At 37.5% G+C, this 18,071-nt stretch overlaps 1 protein-coding gene across 1 annotated transcript; it reads right to left on the bottom strand.

The window, feature by feature from the left end:
• Window positions 1–2,953: 2,953 nt before the first annotated feature.
• On the bottom strand, window positions 2,954–12,874 carry LOC122306439. The gene is made up of 6 exons (XM_043118867.1): window positions 12,089–12,874; window positions 11,470–12,007; window positions 6,263–6,435; window positions 5,342–5,677; window positions 3,772–5,275; window positions 2,954–3,675 (listed from the first exon to the last, which is right to left on the bottom strand). The coding sequence occupies exons 1-6, from the start codon at window positions 12,872–12,874 to the stop codon at window positions 2,954–2,956; spliced, it is 4,059 nt and encodes a 1,352-aa protein (XP_042974801.1).
• Between the last annotated feature and the right edge of the window lie 5,197 nt (window positions 12,875–18,071).

Below are 18,071 nucleotides of genomic sequence, written 5' to 3' on the forward strand. Positions count from 1 at the left end.
GCTGCTCGAGCGAATTCGGGCAGATTCAAACGCTCAACTGCAGCTCAACAGGGAGCTCGAGCGGGTTGCTGAAAAACAAAGATCGCTCGAGTGGAGACATTGGCCGCTCGAGCGAAATCAGGCAGAGTCGAACGCTCAATGTGCGCTCGAGCGAAATCAGGCAGAGTCGAACGCTCGACGCGCGCTCGACACCCCACTCGAGCGAACATCGTATTTTGACAGAATTAGGGTCTTCTGCCGTGAGACCATATAAAAGCAATTTTTCACTCTAGGGCCGCGAGTTTTGGACTGGAGAACACTTCTTGGGAGAGAAAAACATAGCTAGAGGGATTCAAATCATCTGTTTTTGGAGAGGAAATTCCAATTATTGCATGTACGTTGGAATCATACACGAGCACGAACGGGAGAAAAGCGTTGAATCGTTCCCTTGAGCTTTTGACGACGAGTTGCGGCTGCAAGGAGGATTTTTCAGTATTTTTTTTCTTCCCATCTTCTCAGAACAATTATGGTGAATTCGTTTATGTTGAATTCCATTTCTAGCATGAGCTAAATTTTCTTCATTCTAGGAAAACGATGTAACCTATTTCCGAACTATGCTTGATTGTCTATGCTAATTTAATGCAATTCTCTCTTTGTTTATCTGATTTATTCTGAATTTATTGCTTCTAATCAACTGGCCATTGATTAGATGATAAGTAATCTTGTGATTTGCTATCGAAAGAGGGAATCATAGGGTAGATCTTGGATATTTCAGCATAGGTAAGTATAGAGATTGAAAGACTTATATGAATCTATGCAGTAATTAAATCATTGGTCTTATTGCGTTCTTGATTATTGAATTTGCATATTCTTGTGTGAATTGATAACCAAGAGTCAATTCCAATTGACTATCGAAAGAGGCTTTTGGATGAATTAGAGATTTGCTAATAGACAAAAGAGATTTAAATTAAATTATCTGGATGAGAAAAGCATAGTGAAGAAGTAGGTGAAATCGATTTCCTAGAAGTTTTCTTCCCATTAATTTGATCTTCGAACGTCAGTGTTATTTCCTTTGCATATTTTTCTTTGAGTTGATCTAGTTTAAATTGCAACTACAACAATCTTAGTGATTCCTCTAGATAAAATCAAGTTTAGTATAATTTTGGTATTTGGCAAACGTAAGGTACCAATCCCTGAGGACGATACTCTTCTTATTACTTTACTATAAAACTACGATACTGTGCACTTGCAGTTTTGCACCGGTCACTCATCTCATAACCAAATATTACTTTAAAATATATTAATTATTTTGATCATGTAATTAAATGCTTCTGGACCGCGTTTCCGAAGGAGTCAGAAAACTTTGGAAAGTATGAAAAGCTCTTCTGAATTATTGCGAGCAAGGAAATAAAGTGTTGTCTGAATATACAGTACATGGTCGGCAGGTCGTATTGTGGTAGAATGACTTTTTTTTTAAAAAAAAAAAAAGAGCCGGTAACCACCCATATAGCGGCCCCGTCCCAAGTTTATTAATAAATCCTCACTTATGGCGGAGGAATACCGTGGTAATATCATAACACTTGGGGGCTTACAAGATAAACGCTAAGAACAAAGACCCAAAACCAAGTGTCCAAACAAACCAAACCAAAAGAACAAAACATCCAAAAAAGAGACCAACTTTAACATGCCTATAACAACCAACCCACTAAACGTAAAAACCAGAAACCAAAACAGCCAGGATCAAAACCAAAGCACCTGCAAAACAAGCAGTCAACATACAATTTTCAAAGAAAACAAAAGAGAAACGTACCAGGACTATGATAAGCGCAAGTAGGGAAGACCAATTCTGTCCATACGAAGCAAACCACGGAGCTGATCAGGTAAGGAGTCATGAGCATACCAATCCATATTAAAACCCCCAGCTCCCCTTTTGGCAAGAAAATCAGCGACCACATTACCTTCTTGAAAAACATGGTGCATGCGAAACTCCATACATCCCAAAAGACCCCACAATTCCTCCCAAAAATCTTCTAGGTACCAAATATTACACTCACCCTTCGTACACCAGCGAACCAACAATTGGGAATCAACCTCAATCTTAACCCGACGAAAACCAAACTGATGACACCTCCTAACCCCTTCCAACAAACTTCTCAACTCAGCAAAATTATTAGAACCCTAACCCAAGAAAACCGAGTAAGTAGAGTGCAACCTACCAAGACTATCACGAATAACCCCCCCAGCGCCAGCCGGCCCTGGATTCCCTAAACTACTACCATCCGAGTTGAGTTTCATCCAATCTTAGGGAGGCCGTTTCCATCTGATCACACGAATTTGCCTGGGCCTAGGATATACAACTGGGATCGCCAACCTTTTCAGAATAGCCTCATCTTGAATAGAAATCCTAGCAACTTTCATAAATAACGACATAATCCTTCGAATCCATAACTTGATAACATGCCAAACAGACTGAACTGACTCCACTTTATCTTCCACCCAAGCTTTGCAACGTCTATCCCAAAGCCTCCAAGAAACAATAGAAGGAAGAATGCCAAAGATAGACCTTAACTGAGAGGACTTACCAGCACGCCGAAACCAGAAATTAATTTGCTCCTTCCAAGTATTGAAAACACCCATATGAACACCTAGATGGGTCGCTGCCAACCTCCAAATACATCTGGCAAAATCGCCTGTACAGAGAACGTGATTTAAGTCCTCCATATGTCCCCTAGCACAACAATTACATTTAGAAACAACAGGAATGCCAATATTCTTAATCTTCTCATCCACACTCAAACAATTATAGTACACCTTCCACATCATAATAGAAATTTTCTTGGGTATATGAGTATGCCAAATCCAATTTGCCCAAGGTAACGAAGGAGCTCTCACACGGATACAATCCCAAGCACTTCTAGTGTTAAACTTCCCATTGTTATCCCTCATCCAAATAAGGATATCCTGACCATCCTTCCTAGTCGCCAAAAACTGAAACAGATCTTCGGCTTTTTGTGAACCCACTAGTATCCCAACCATTATCAAGCCGACACTCTTTGACTCTAAGTAAAGGTCTCTCAAGAACTAGAAGATGATCACCAATAGGACCCCCATCCGCCCAATTATCGTACCAAAAGGAAACATTATCTTCTCTCACCAGCCACTTAGAATTATTTAAAACCTCCGGGATGCAATGCACAATGGCTTTCCAAAACCTAGTTCCTTTAGTAGGGTTCAAAAGGGATAAGTGACTACCTTTCACATACTTGCCTCTGAAAAAATCTGCCCATAAAGAATGCCCCTGAATTAAATGCCAAGCAAATTTCATATGTAAGGCCCTCTGAATCTCCTCAAAATCCCGAATACCCAAACCGCCTTCCTCCGTAGGATGACAAATATTTTTCCAAGCCACCCACTTCCTCTTTCCTTTCCCTTCAAAATCACCCCAAAAAAAGGAGCTCATAATCCTGTTCAATGCCACATAAACACCATGGGGAACATGAAGGACGACCATGAGATGAGTTGCCATGCTCGATAAAACATGACGTAAAAGAATAACACGACCCCCAGTAGAGATCAATTTCATTTTCCACCCTGAAACTTTCTTATTAAATTTACCAATCAGGTCACCAAAATCACAAACCTTCAAACGACCCATCACAATAGGAACTCCCAGATATTTAAAGGGAAAAGAACCTTCTGAAAAACCAGTCAAACGAAGAAGAGAAGATTTCCTAGGATCAGATATTTTTTTAGAAAACAAAATAGCACTCTTATTTTTATTAAGAATCTGACCTGTCCACTTCTCATAAAGATTAAGCACCTCCATCAACCCTCTCATAAACTTCTTCCCACCATTAGAGAAAATAACAATATCATCCACATACATAAGGTGGGAAATAAAGGGCGTACCTCTAGCTTGAAAAAACCTGCCAATTTTTCCATTCTCAAAAGCATTCTTAAGCAACCGAGATAGTATCTCCTGCATAATGACAAATAAATAAGGAGACAGCGGATCGCCCTGCCTCAGACCACGTTCGCCCTTAAAGAAACCCAAGGAGGTACCATTCATCATAATAGAATACCAAGGTGATGAAATACAAAGGTTTATCAAAGCGCAAAACTGAGGAGAAAACCCAAAGGAATCCAGAACCTGAATAAGGAACCTCCAATTTACTCTATCATAAGCCTTGGACATATCAAGCTTAACCAAGACATTACCCCCTATAGTGGTTTTATTAATAGAATGGACCATTTCCTGTGTAAGACTTATATTTTCAAAAATGCTATGACTAGGAATAAAGGCCCCTTGCTCTTGTGAAATCATCTTAGGAAGCACACTCGTGAGGCAGCCCACCAAAATTTTCGCACAGATCTTATAAACCACAGAGCACAAGCTGATAGGCCTAAACTTGTCAAAACCCGTAGAAGATTCCACCTTTGGGATAAGAACAATAAAAGACGCAGAATAATATCTAGGGAGCAGCTGATGTTGAAAGAACTCAGAAACCGCCTCCAAAAGATTTGCTTTAACAATCTCCCAGCAGGACCTAAAGAAATCGGAACCAAAACCATCCGGACCCGGGCTACTATCAATAGGAATACTGAACAAAGCATCCTTAATATAACCCATCGAAGGAGTACTACAAAGCATCAAATTCTCATCCGCGGTAATCACTGGGGAAATCAAATCCTGTAAACTGGAAAACTCACAATGGCTATTCTCACCCAAAAACTGCTTAAAATACTCAACAACGGCCTTATGAATCTCAAGAGGGTTATTTAAATGAGTACCATCTGCAAGAAACATATCAGTAACCCTCTTTTGATTTTTAGCATTCAAATAAGCATGGAAAAATTTTGAATTATTATCCCCATCTATCAACCATCTTTTCTTAGCCATATGAGACAGACGAATGTTTTCCCGACCCTTCCAAGTTAAGAGTTCCAAATTGGCAGCCAAGAGGTCATTATCATCCTGAATAGAATAAGAATTCTGAAGGCTATTATCCAGGCGATCAATACGCTGCTCAATATCCTTGATAATCACATCTGTTCTCCCAAAAACACGTTGATTCCAATCCCTAAGCGCCACCTTAAGTCGTTTAAGCTTAAAGGATAACTTAAAAAGACCAGAACCAAGCCCATCTTGATTCCAATTCCCCTCCATGAAACTAAGGAAATCTGCATGGTTAGTCCACATAAATTGGAAACGAAAAGGGCTAGGCCCATACCTGAATGGGTCCTCACCCATTTGAATCACTAAAGGAGAGTGATCAGAGGTAGAACGAGACAAAACCTAAGAAAAGACGTTAGGAAAACAATTAAGAAAATTAGAATTAAGAAAGCAACGATCTAACCTTGCCCAACTACGAGCCAAGCCACTTTGGCCATTACACCAGGTCATCAATGCGCCTTGTGATCTCATATCCATAACCCCGCAGTTTTGAAGGCAAATATTGAACTCCCCCATAGCATTAAAAGGTCGAGGGAGTCCCCCCCATCGTTCTGAATCCTCTCTTATAATGTTGAAATCGCCGCAGAGAATCCACGGAAGATTTCCATTACTTATCTCAACCAGATCTTCCCAAAGATTCTTCCTTTCAATAGGATTGCACTTAGCATAGACGATAGTGAGAATAAAAACAAACCTGTTCTCCTCAACTTTTACAGAAACAAATTGGTTCGACCCATTCAACCACTGTATAGATATCTTAGAGTTCCACAGCAACCAAATTTTCCCACTATGCCTCTCATTAGTGACAAAACTATTACAATTATACTTTCCCAAAAGAGTAGTTATCTTATCTTCCCTCAAAAAAGGCTTAGCCAAAGCAATAATATTCGGCTTAAATTTTTTAATAATATTCCTCAACCTCAACTTGGAAGAACGAACTCCCCGTATGTTCCAAATGAGAATTGGACTAATCATAAATTTAACTTTCACTACAAGAAATTTGACCTTTTGCAGCGATTTTTATAGTGTTGCAAATAAATTCGCTGCCAAAGGGGATTAATTACAACGAGCTTCTACTTCGCTGCAGCTTTTAATGTCAACTTTTTTGAAAATCCTTTTGCAGCGATTGTAACTCCTAATGTGACAGAAAAATGCGCTGCAAAAAGTAAAAAACTTGTTGCGACGTTTACAATCACTGTAATTGCGTTTAAATACTTGAGTTGGCGCGTCAAAACGCTCGAAAATAAAAATTGCGCCTTCGATTATGCCTCGTACTCTTCCAAATGCAGACTTCTTCCCCAACTTCTTCCCCATTTTCTCTCCACGTACCTGCACATTAAGCAAAACCCACCCAAAAATGTTGCTACACGGCTGTCCTCTTCCACCGAAAACCACCACTAACAACAATGCCCCCATCGATTTGGCGCCCACAGAAGGTATTGTGCTACATTTCCTCTTAGCGCGATAAATACCAATTTCCTGGGAGAAGTAAACGGTGCAACCTTTTCCAGTTCAAAAATCCATCTTGAAGACATTTCCTAAGCCGCTAGTCGACATCGAGTAAGCCCCTTTTCTTTTCTGATTGCAAACGGTTTTCCAACTGGCCCATATGAAGCTGTCCTCTCCTCCACTCGATTGTAGCCGATTAAAATGGGTAAGATACTCTGTTTTTTTTTCTTCTTAATGAGACCGTGCAGCATGCATCATTTCAATGCCCCATGTATGTTTAATTTTTTAATTTTTTTATTTGGTGGGAGTTTGTTATGATCCTTGCTATGAGTCACGGTATTGTAACTAAGGAAGGGAATGGAAATGGAATGATGGATATGGCTGTGAAAACAGATAATGAAACTGAAGTGTTTGTGAAAATGCAAATGAGAACCACAAGTTTCTATTGACCACGGGAATGCTTGATAATCTTCCAGTTTTTCCCTTTCTTCCTTGTGTTTTCCTTATATACATAAATACTACCCTGTAACTATGCTTTTGATAGGGTAAAATGACATCACCGATTGTAATTGTGATGACTCTTGGACTTTAGAAATGATTTGTTATGTCATTGTGATGAAGCTCTGTTTTGCTCATCTTGTTGGTCATTTATTTTGCTTCCGGTTTTTGCCTCATGTTTTGCTCATCTTGTTAGAAATGATTAGCCTCATGTTTTGCTCATCTTTTTTTGTATGTAAGCTCTGTTTTCAGTTGTAGGATTTAGTTAATTGTTAACAGTTGAAGGTATAAAGCTCTATGTTTTTTTTTGTTTGTTTAAGGGTTGTGTTGGTATACTTTCTTGCTCAAGATGTTTCATTGTACCATGCATTGTGGTTTTTTGTGCATATATATATCTATATATTACTGATGTTGTACTACTTATATTAGATTAGGATGGACACAAGCAGTATGTTGCATTCCTAAAATGCTTATTGTATTTCTAGCTTTCCATCAACTTAGTTGCACTCACTGTCAAAATTATAAGATGCTCATTATCCTTATCTTCAGAGAATTTAGTATAGGAAGTTGACATGAATAAATAGATCATATATATGAAGCTATATTATTAAAGATATTTTTTGGTCTTATATAAAACCTTTTTAATGGAAATTAGTTAAAATTTCCAAAACTCCAAGAATTAATTAGGCATTATTTTATAATTATTTAAGACATTTCATTCTGTTTTTTTTTTTTTTCTTTTCACTCATTATCACTTTAATTATTATATATGGGGCACGGAGTGATTTGCATGCAGCTCTAATCTCTCAAACTACTTTAAAGATGATCACTTGAAAAGTGAGGGGTTAAAGTTATCCAACAAAGGCACATTTTTAGAAGGTTATTTTGACTATGTTTTTTTTCTTCCATGTGTTGTCTTATTTTATATCCTTTTTGTCACTTCTCATGGATGGAATAATATTTCACTTTATGCTTTAAGCAGAATCCTTCAACAATTGAACGAGTATCCTCATCACTCAGTTTGTTTATCTATTCTTCTTTTTTCTTATAAATTTCACTTTATGCTTTAATGAAATGCTCTTTTATATCAAAATTGAGTTTCCCTACTGTTAACACTTGATTTAAAGGATATGGAAATCTGTATCTACAAAGGTTATAACACTTAAAATGGTTTGCTAGCATAAGCCTCTAGACGGAGGACATTAATTTCCACATGGTTTAATTGTGGATTATAAGTATATGAAACATAATAATGTTTGGGAAATTTTTGGATAAGATGTTTTGATAGATGTCATAGGGCTGGGTGTTCCATTGACTATTTTGTGGTACCAGGTGATTTTAGTCCTCTCTTTTTAGTCCATATCAGAACTTCATTTTTGTGTGTCGAACTCTTAAAAATCAGTTTGTAATTGTGAGCTATGTCCTGGAGCAAATAAGAAAAGTGAACAGCCAAGGATTTCTCCCAAACTTGTAAGTCTCTCTTTCATAATTTTCTGATTTTGCCACTAGTCCATCTCATTCTCTCTTTCATAATTTTCTAGTTTTTAAGCTAGTCAATCTCATTCTTTCTAACCATATTTGTACAACTTAGAACTATGTTTTCCTTTTCTTTTCCTTAATTATTGATCATAGGTAGTAGCATAAATTAGATAATTGGTGCTGCATTTCATTCATTTCCACCATTGAGACTATGTTAGGCACATAGAACACAACCACCCTGGAGACTAGGTAGTAGCATAAATTAGATAATTGGTGAGGCTTGCATGAGATGCATGGCCCAATCAGCATTTAGTCCAACCACCAGAAAAGCCATTGCTCTCTTAAGCAGGGTAACATAAATTATATTAATGGTAGTTTTTCCTTGTTAAGTTCAAATAGGATCATAGAAGGTACTTGGCCGAGCTAGAGTTTGAAGCACTAAAAGAACGTGTAGCTGGGAAGAGTAGGGTAACATTATCAAGCTTTTCAGATGACCTATGTGCTGCATGTAAGGTTTGTTTGCCTTTTCCTTTGTTTGTTCTGGCAAGAACTTTCTTTCTTTCGACTGTTCTTTTAGTTTTTTGGTGGTTTTGTATGCTCTTTGTATGCTTTTTATTGAGTAAAGTAGTATGCCCTGAGTTGAATCTCTCTACAAAGGATGCTTATAAAATTCTGAGTCTAATATTGGCTACACATATTGGTATTAATAAATGTTGTACTTATAAGAAAAAAACATTTCAATGCCGATGGCACATTTCAATTCCAATGCTGAGGGTCTGTGCACCCTGGGAGATTGGTCGAGACTTTGTTCTGGACACCTGGTGCAATCCAAGAAAAAAAAAAACAGAATCTTAAGACATATTCAACCATGCTGGGCTGTAGCCATGTGTGATTTGTTTTTAAGTATCTGCAGTTCCTAGATCAGTTCCTTGGTGTCTTTACAAATAGGGATTTTTATAACGACAGTGTCTTCTGTATTCTACATTCTGGGTAGCAAAGGGACCAGCTCCAGGTTATATTTTGTCTCTTTTGATAAAAATATGTTATAAGAGTACAAATGGGGGTGCCACCTAAATGAAAATGGGGAGTGTACAAGAGCAACACTAAAAGAAAAACTAAAACAGAGGAAGTACACAGGATGTATACAAAGGAAATACCTACTACTTTCCAAGAACAAAAGGAAAACTAAAACAGAAATTGGAAAATATCTTCCATTACAAAAACTTTATCCCACAATCTCAAAGTGCTAAAGAAAAAATCCCTAAGTTCTCCCAATGATTGTTCCTGCTATTTCCTGCTACTAATATGAATCAGTTGATCACAAGCTCAGGTCATTGTCATTCTGTCTGAGTTGTGTTGGTTTGCCACTGATCATTCTAATTATAAAAGTTTGTTTTTCATTGTGATGCTTTCCTTTTTGTTTCACTGGATTTTGCCTCATCTTCTTTAAGTTATCCTGGTAAAGATTGTTCCTTAAGCTATGAGTATTTGATGCAGGTATACAGACGAAAAATGATTAATTTACTGTAAGGAAAGCTTCACAACGAATAATAAAGATATGGCTAACTAGGGAAATCTACTTTTTGATAGTCATGGGGTCCCCTACTGGATGTGTGAGCTGTATTTTCTTATCAGAGTAAAATACGATATATAACCAGTTAATAAAGTTGCAATCATAAAATGGAAACTTTTAATCAAGCTGATAATAAGAACCATACATCTGTCTGGTCATTATTTGTCCGTGTGCTTATCAAATACCTTGTTTTGTGCTTTGATAAGACTGTGTATCCCTCTAAAAGTATAGCTAACACATCTAAAATTTCAGAGTTCAAATCCGCCATTCACATCAGTTGAATTGGATCACAGTGATTCTAGAAGGGAAGGATGCACTGTCACTACTCTTACAGTAACTGCAGAACCAAAGAATTGGCAGAGTGCAATTAGAGTTGCTGTCCAAGAGGTTCAATATTTCTATTAATCCCACTCTACTTTCTTGTTCTCTTCCATTTCTAAGTAAATTCCTATCATTTCTACATTCTTAACCCATGATCTTTATATATCTTTCATGTAGAAAACTGAATAGCCTTTATTGGACAGCAAGCATGTTATAGTTGGAGGTGGCTTTGCTGGAACATCTTATTCATTTTTGCAAAGAATAGGTGCAATAAGGGTTGGATGATTAGAGAAATTTTAGCAGTACTTTAAAATGTATCAAGCTACCCCTCCGTCTATATAAATTATAATGTAAATGAATTTATAATTTGATTTGGGTAAGGATCCTTGAGTACTTTGTTGTTATTTTCTATGTAGTCATTGTATTATTAAGTAAAGGGAATTAAATCCTAGCTGATCTACTAACTTTGCTTCTAATACAGTGAAAAAAATTATTGAAACTGTATGTTTATTAATGATAATTTTTTTTTTATTTTGTAATTAAGTATTTGCAGCGATTTTTTGTCGATGCAAATAGGCCAAAATTCGTTGCAAATAATCAGTTTCAGCGATTTTAGTCCTTGAAAAAAATGCAAAATGTAACAAAAGAAGCAAGCGTTGCTTTTGGGTTTTTGCAGCGCTTTTTGATTTTTTGCAGCGATTTTAGTCCTTGCAAAAAGTATCAAAAGCAGCGCTAGAATGGTATGTTGCTTTTGACGTACACAAATTGCAGCGCTTATAAATCAATTACAACGATTTTAGGTGTTGCAAAAAATGGCAAAAGCAACGAACCAAATGTAGCGCTGCTGTTGTTGGGAGGCTATTGCAGCGAAATTTAATGATATAGCAAGGATAAATTTCGCTGCAATTGATCAAATGCAGCGCCATGGCAGTCACATGGGGTGGCCTTTTGCAGCGTGAAATTAGTGAGTTTGCAGCGGTTCAAAAATGCTGCAAATGAAGTCTTTTGTAGCGTTTTTTCAATAACGTTGCTATTGAGCAAAAATATCACTTTAATACTGTCGAACATGCAAGGAGGGTAATAACGCTGCAATTAATCAATTACAGCGTTTTCTGAATGTATTTGCAACGATTTTGAGCGCTGCAAAAGGGCTCATTTCTCGTAGTGTTTTTAGGACGAGTAATAGCCCGGGTAGAGTTTCTTTTTAGAAACTTACCTGCATTTTTAGTCATGTCTTCCGAGTCCGTGGAATAATCTTTTTGCATATCCTCTATCATAGAAACACTCTCAACTTCATGATCCGATTGTGTTTCAATAGCCAACTCTTTATTGCCCTCATCATTGCATCCGGTAGAGATCAAGTTATCCACATTCTCGTCATCTTTCTCCTGTAACATAATCTCATCATGCAAACTGGACCCATCCTCCATAAGTTCCGTGACTTGAAAAAGAGGAATATCGTTAGACCTCCCTTCCTTATCTGTGATACCCAAAACCGAACCAGCACCTTTCGCCACACACGTTTCACTCATCAAACCCACACCATGCTCCAACTCTTGACCCTTATACGAACTCGGCTCCTCTGTATAAACCGTGGTTGTTTCATGCTGATGCACCTGAGTAAGCTGCACCTCCATGCTATCAACATTCCCATTTCCAGTTGCATCATCCAAGACCTCCTTCCCACCAATTTCAGCCTTCAACGTAGGGGGATTCTCGACCACTGCAGCATCTTCATGATGCACCAAACCTTCCTATTGCATCTCTTTCTCGGCATTGCCCAAAATCACAGGATCGGTCACCCTATCTTCCGAAGGCTTCACATCTATTTTTACCCATTTCTTTGAGGCTTTCGCCTGCTTCTTCTGATCGGAATCCTTGCGGCAAGTTTGAGCATTGTGTCCTTGACATTTACATTTGGAGCAGTATGCCGGCAACGTCTCGAAAATAATCTCCTGCCGTCTACTTCTAGGGACCCTAGGCTTACCGATCCAAAAGTAATTAATCGGGGCCTTTGAAGAGTCTACTTCCAAACATATCCGAGCACCATCTGTACTCATAGCACACGTAGTGGAATTATCACATCTAATAAACCTGCCAATGGGAGTTGTGATCATCTTTAAAATTGACGGCTGGTAAAAACTCGGTGGAAGCCCAGGCAAGAACACCCAAACTGGTACACACGGTGGTTCATAGTCTTCATCGAATTCTGGTGTCCATGCAAAAGGCCGGTAAAAGATGCCATTTACCTCACAAGATTCTCTGGACAGGGCCTTATTGAAATCCATCTCGTTAGCCATCCAAACGAAGACATGGTGTGGACGCTGCATCGCTGAAACAACAGGCATGCTGGACAAGCCCCACCGATTTCGGATGAAGGCTCTAACTGCATCTAAAGATGGCCTTTGTCGGAGGAATTTCAGAACAATGGAAAACCGAAACGGTTGTGCAATTTTTTCAATCTCCTCCACTGAAAACGTGAAAACCAGTTCACCGTCGATGGTTTTTGGCTGACGGAAAGGGACCTCCATCTCTGGCAGTGGTTGAGGCACCGCAAAGAGGAGATCGGCGAAGGACCTGGCCGGGGTTGCCATGGGCAGCGGACCATTAGGGGCTGCCATGCAGCAGACGAGACCACCTAGCGGAGACCAAACATGAACCCTAGCAGAGCGTATATGGAAAGTTTTTTACGTAGCCGATGCAGACTTACAAACATGTGGTAGAATGACTTGACTATTTTCATAGATTATTTTATTTTATTTAATTATTATAAATTGAAAGGCTTCCTAATTATTTCGAGCATGTGATTGATACCGTGTGGCAGGAGTCAGAAAACTTTGGAAAATATGAAAAGTTCCTGAATTATTGCTAGCAAATAATTAAAGTATTGAGTGAATATACAGTGCATGGTCGGCAGCCGTACCGTCGTGGAATGACTTGATTATTTTCATAAATTATTTTATTTAATTCTTATAACTAAACACCTAATTTTAGAACAAGACTGCAAATTAGCAATTATTTTACAAATGTTGGGCAGTTTTGTATAATTGAAATCGCTTTTAATAAAATAGATGACTGGATTGATTATAGTGAAACGCTTCCGAACGGTCTATTTGTTATTGATAAAATAACAGCCTTCTAATAATAATTAGACACTTCAAAATGTAAGCTAAATATACCTTATAGAAGAAATCACCAAATCAAAACCCATAACAAATGAATTTCCCCTCGCTTGCCAATGTATCCCTCCCCCTCGCCCTCCCCTGCAGTAAAAGAATAGTATCAAAATCTTTAACTCTTCTCACATCACCCCATGTTCAACACTATGTCCTAGCTCATCAACCTTAAAATTTTATTTGCGTACATCATCAATCTCAAAATTGTTATCAACTCTTTGCTTGAAACCACCCGTAGTTTTTTTTTTTTTTTAACAATCAAACTTTTTCTCTTTCTTTATTTTCTCAAAATCAGATAATAAATATAAAAACACTTACAGATAGAACAACCGAATATATGGATCATGATTAAAACTCTAAACGAAGGAATCACTCAATTTCTCACAAATTTTTCTCACCCAAGTACCATTATCCCAGCTAAAAAAGAACCCAATATTTTTACCAACTAATAGACTGTTCGATCAACATCTCTGAGCTAAAACCCATGCTAGGAAGCAAATATGGATGAGGATCTGACGTAGAAGAAGAAGACGGAAAATAATATTAGATTTTTGTGGGACGAGCTGATCGATGAGATGGAGATAGAAAAGCTCGATCAATACTTGGTAACCATGAAAGAGATGAAAGTAAATGCAACAAATTAGTACTTGGAAATGCGAAACTGTGATGGAGGGTTATTGATCAGATATAGGCAAATACATAATATATAAAATATATAAAATTGAAAACTTATGGAGATAATTTCTATTGGAAGGTTGTTTATTGAATAAAAAAAGTCGAACCACCTCGAAGGCTTTTTTTTTTTTTTTTTTGAAATGGAAACTTTCATTGATTAAATCATGCTATTACAAACATCTAAGATAACAGCACGTCTAATACAATGTGGTATTTCCTCTAACTCATAGAGATCACAATCATTTAGAAGGGCATTCTTGACTAGCAAGTGGGCTGCCATATTTGAATCCCTCTTTATGTGACAGAACTTCCATCTAACAAGATCTTGTAACAAAAGCTTAGTGTCTCGAAGGCTTTCTCTTGATTATAAAAGAAATTGTAAGATAAATATTATAACCCAGATTTGAAAGTCTGATGGATGATCGGACGGGGGAGAGCAACCTGCACACGTAAAAGTGACGTATGAAATCGATATGCTTCGTGATTCCAGCCAAGGAGTCCGTCGGTCAGATCAGTACTACTGCCTAGCTGGGCAATTCCACGGAACCGGCGATTCCTCTGATTAACATGGAGCCTCACAGCAGATCTGATTTGCATTTACGAGGCGATAACGATCAACCCTTAACGCCGTCGGCACTTTTTCTTACGACCTGCAGGTCCAATCAACCCTTCCTCTCACTCTGTACGTTGTTTCTACCATTAATCTCTCTCAGTTTCTGTCTTTCATACGGGCTGTCATTTAATATTTATACCTCTATATATAAATATATATATATATGGATAGGAAAATATTAAATCCACATAAATTTTGTACCGAAAATTATTTTTATTTTTTTAAAATTTTTTTTAATAATTAAGTAAGTTTTTTTAAATGAATATGTGATTTTTTTTAAAAAAATTATCTAAATAGTTGAAGAAAATGTTGAAAGAAAAATTAAGAAAAAAATAAATAAATAAAGTGATCGATAGAAGATTTTTGTAAAAATTTTCGATAAACACAAAAACATCCATATGAATAATGATACATTACTAATTTATTCACAATTTATAAATAATTTTAAATATAATAATATTTTTTTATTATATTTAATCACGTCAAATCATGAAAAAAAATCAAAATAATATTATTTTATTTATAGGTATACACAAGTTGTTAGTAATTTTATCATTTTCTTATATATATTTAGAATTTTACGTCCCACCGATTACTTTTTACGATTGATTCGTAGTACGCAACACGTAATTCTGATTGTAGTAATTGAGGAATCTCATGTAATTCTGATAGTAGTAAGTGATAGCTAGCATTCGATCGGATAACTTCTATTCTTCTTCAGTTTATTTTATAAATTTTGTCTAAAAACAAATAAAATTTTGTTTATAAATTTAGGGGTATACGGGATATTGGGCTACTTGGCAAATTGAAATTAGTTCTTCTGCTTACAGGTTTGGCCTCTTGCGGAAGCATCGGGACACGTCGATGAGCGCTCATGTGGCAATCGCACACCTCATCAACATACAAAAATAAATATAAAAGAGAGATAATAATTATAATTATAAATGTATAAATATTGTATAATTATTTTAAATAATATAAATAAATATGAGACTTAAACATAAAATTCTTAATTTTTTAATAATAAATATATCTCTATTTCAAAATATTTATATGATATTTGTACATTTCATAACTATATGTAATATTACTCAATATAAAAAATCTTCTAAAAGACATAATAGAGATTTTGGATAAGTATCAAGAATTTGAAATTGAAAGATTTTGATTAACTAAAAAGTTTATGTACAAAGCTATATATATGGTAAAAACACTCCGTCCAAGAAAGACTCAAACCATCAAAACCCAAGTCAAGCCCTTAGGAACCATAAAATTTTCCCTCTCCCTTTGTTTGTTCTGTTTTTTCCTCCCCTTCCCAAACGTTTTAAGATTTTTATCTCAACAAGTCTCTCTCTCACTCTCTCCGAAGACCCAAGCACGATTGTCGCATGTTGATTTACACCACCAAGTCGATTGGCCATTATTTCAACCCTTCGGCTCCTCCACCAAAGCCCACGCTCAGCCCTATTGCACTTCTCACGACAACACCATCGTGAGCCTCACCACGACCACACATCGAGCAAGAATTTTTTTTTATTATGTTGATCTAATTTATCTGGGAGATTGATATTATTATGGAGAATTTGCATGTGGAGTTATTACTTTATCTTGTTGGATTATTTTATTGATAACCTTATAGAGGATTTTATATATGTTTGGTTGAAATAGATGAATTTATGTTTACGTAGTCTTTAGAAATTATATTTGTATTATTGGGAGATGATTGTAGGTGACACGTAATAATTCTCTGACCCATCCAGGTATAGAGCTTTACAAGCTATGTGGTTTAGTTTCAACCTAACCAAGTTGAAACTAATTAGCTAACTATGGACATTGTAAACTGTACAAAGGGACACATGTGATTAATACACTTGATATATAATGCCTCATACTCAGAGGGTTAGGGAGTTAGTCCCTGTTACCTAAAAATCATATTCCAACAATATATATACAAGTCCAAAAACTCTATAAAACATAAATTCATTTGTTCAAACCAAACATATATGTTCCTTTACAATGACGTTGTTAGGGGGTTTTTTCCCTGGGCCCAAAAGGCCTAGTGGTTGAGCCAAATACGAAGGGGCTTGCACCAACCGAGCCTATTAACCTGATTAAAAGGTTCTCAACTCATATAAATCAGATTCAGGCCTTGGAGTGGAGGACAGTCCACTACTTAGGAAGTGTGAAAAATCTACCCTAGTGAAAAGGGAAGAGGAATACGCCATCTCAATGGGATTGGACCTTAAGACAAAGCAGAGGGTTACGTTGCATTAAATGCGCTCACTAGAGGATCATGCCACATTAAATGCATTCTCGAGAGGGCCACGCCACATTAAAATGGGTATGGCGGAATGGATTTCAAGAGGACACCCCTCCCCCCAACCGCGGGCATGGCTGCCTGGCCCTCGAAGCCAGGTATAAAAGGAAACCTCCAGGTATTGAATACGGGTTATGCTATATGTACTCATTACTCTTTGAACTCTCTCTACTTTGACTACTGTCTTGCACATTTCCTACAAAGTATTTTACTGACTTTAGCATACGAGGCTCCCCCCGGCCACACAAGGGCCACAACCTTCGCTCTTAGTGTTTTCTTTGTGTTTATAGGCCCAAGACAAAAGACCAGGACTATTGAGAGCCTAACCAAATGGCATACGAAACACGATATTAATAGTGGCATCGCCTGTGAGATCCTTAAACACTTTTGCGTGTCATTCTATGCCTACCAGAACTCATTCTCAGACAGTTTGAGACTAGGAGGAAGCAATGCTAACAAATATGGAAGCCAGACTAGCAGCGATGGAGTAACTGATAGAGAAACTGATCACTAAGGTGGGTGTCCTTTGTGAGGAAAACAAGACTCTCAAGGATAATGCCCAAGAACTGTTGCAAGATTAAGAACCCAAAAATAATAAGCATAACAAGCCTAGAAACACTGGGGGAGGCGACGAGGAAAAGGAATAAAGGAAGAACATGCAAAATGAACTAGGCAACCTCAAGGGGAAGTATAAGGAGATGGCAAGGAAAATGGGCAACTTATTGTCAGTAGATTAGCTGCTTGTCAGCTCAGGCCTGCCATACAATGCAAAAGTAATGACAGTACCTCTATCGCCAAAATTTGGGGTCCCTACTATGGAGATGTATGATGGGACCAGGGACTCGGTCGAGCATTTTGAAACCTTCAAGGTGCACATGACATTGCATGGTTTCCATGAAGAGGAGGCCTATAGAGCCTTCCCCATTAACCTTAAAGGGAGTAGCGAGGGTGTGGTTTGGTTCCTTGGCAACCGGCTCTATAGAAAGTTTTGGGGAGTTGGCCTGCCTATTCTCCAAGCAATTCATGGCAAGCAGGGA

The sequence above is a fragment of the Carya illinoinensis genome, chromosome 4, assembly GCF_018687715.1.
Source record: "Carya illinoinensis cultivar Pawnee chromosome 4, C.illinoinensisPawnee_v1, whole genome shotgun sequence".
Classification (NCBI taxonomy): Eukaryota; Viridiplantae; Streptophyta; class Magnoliopsida; order Fagales; family Juglandaceae; genus Carya; species Carya illinoinensis.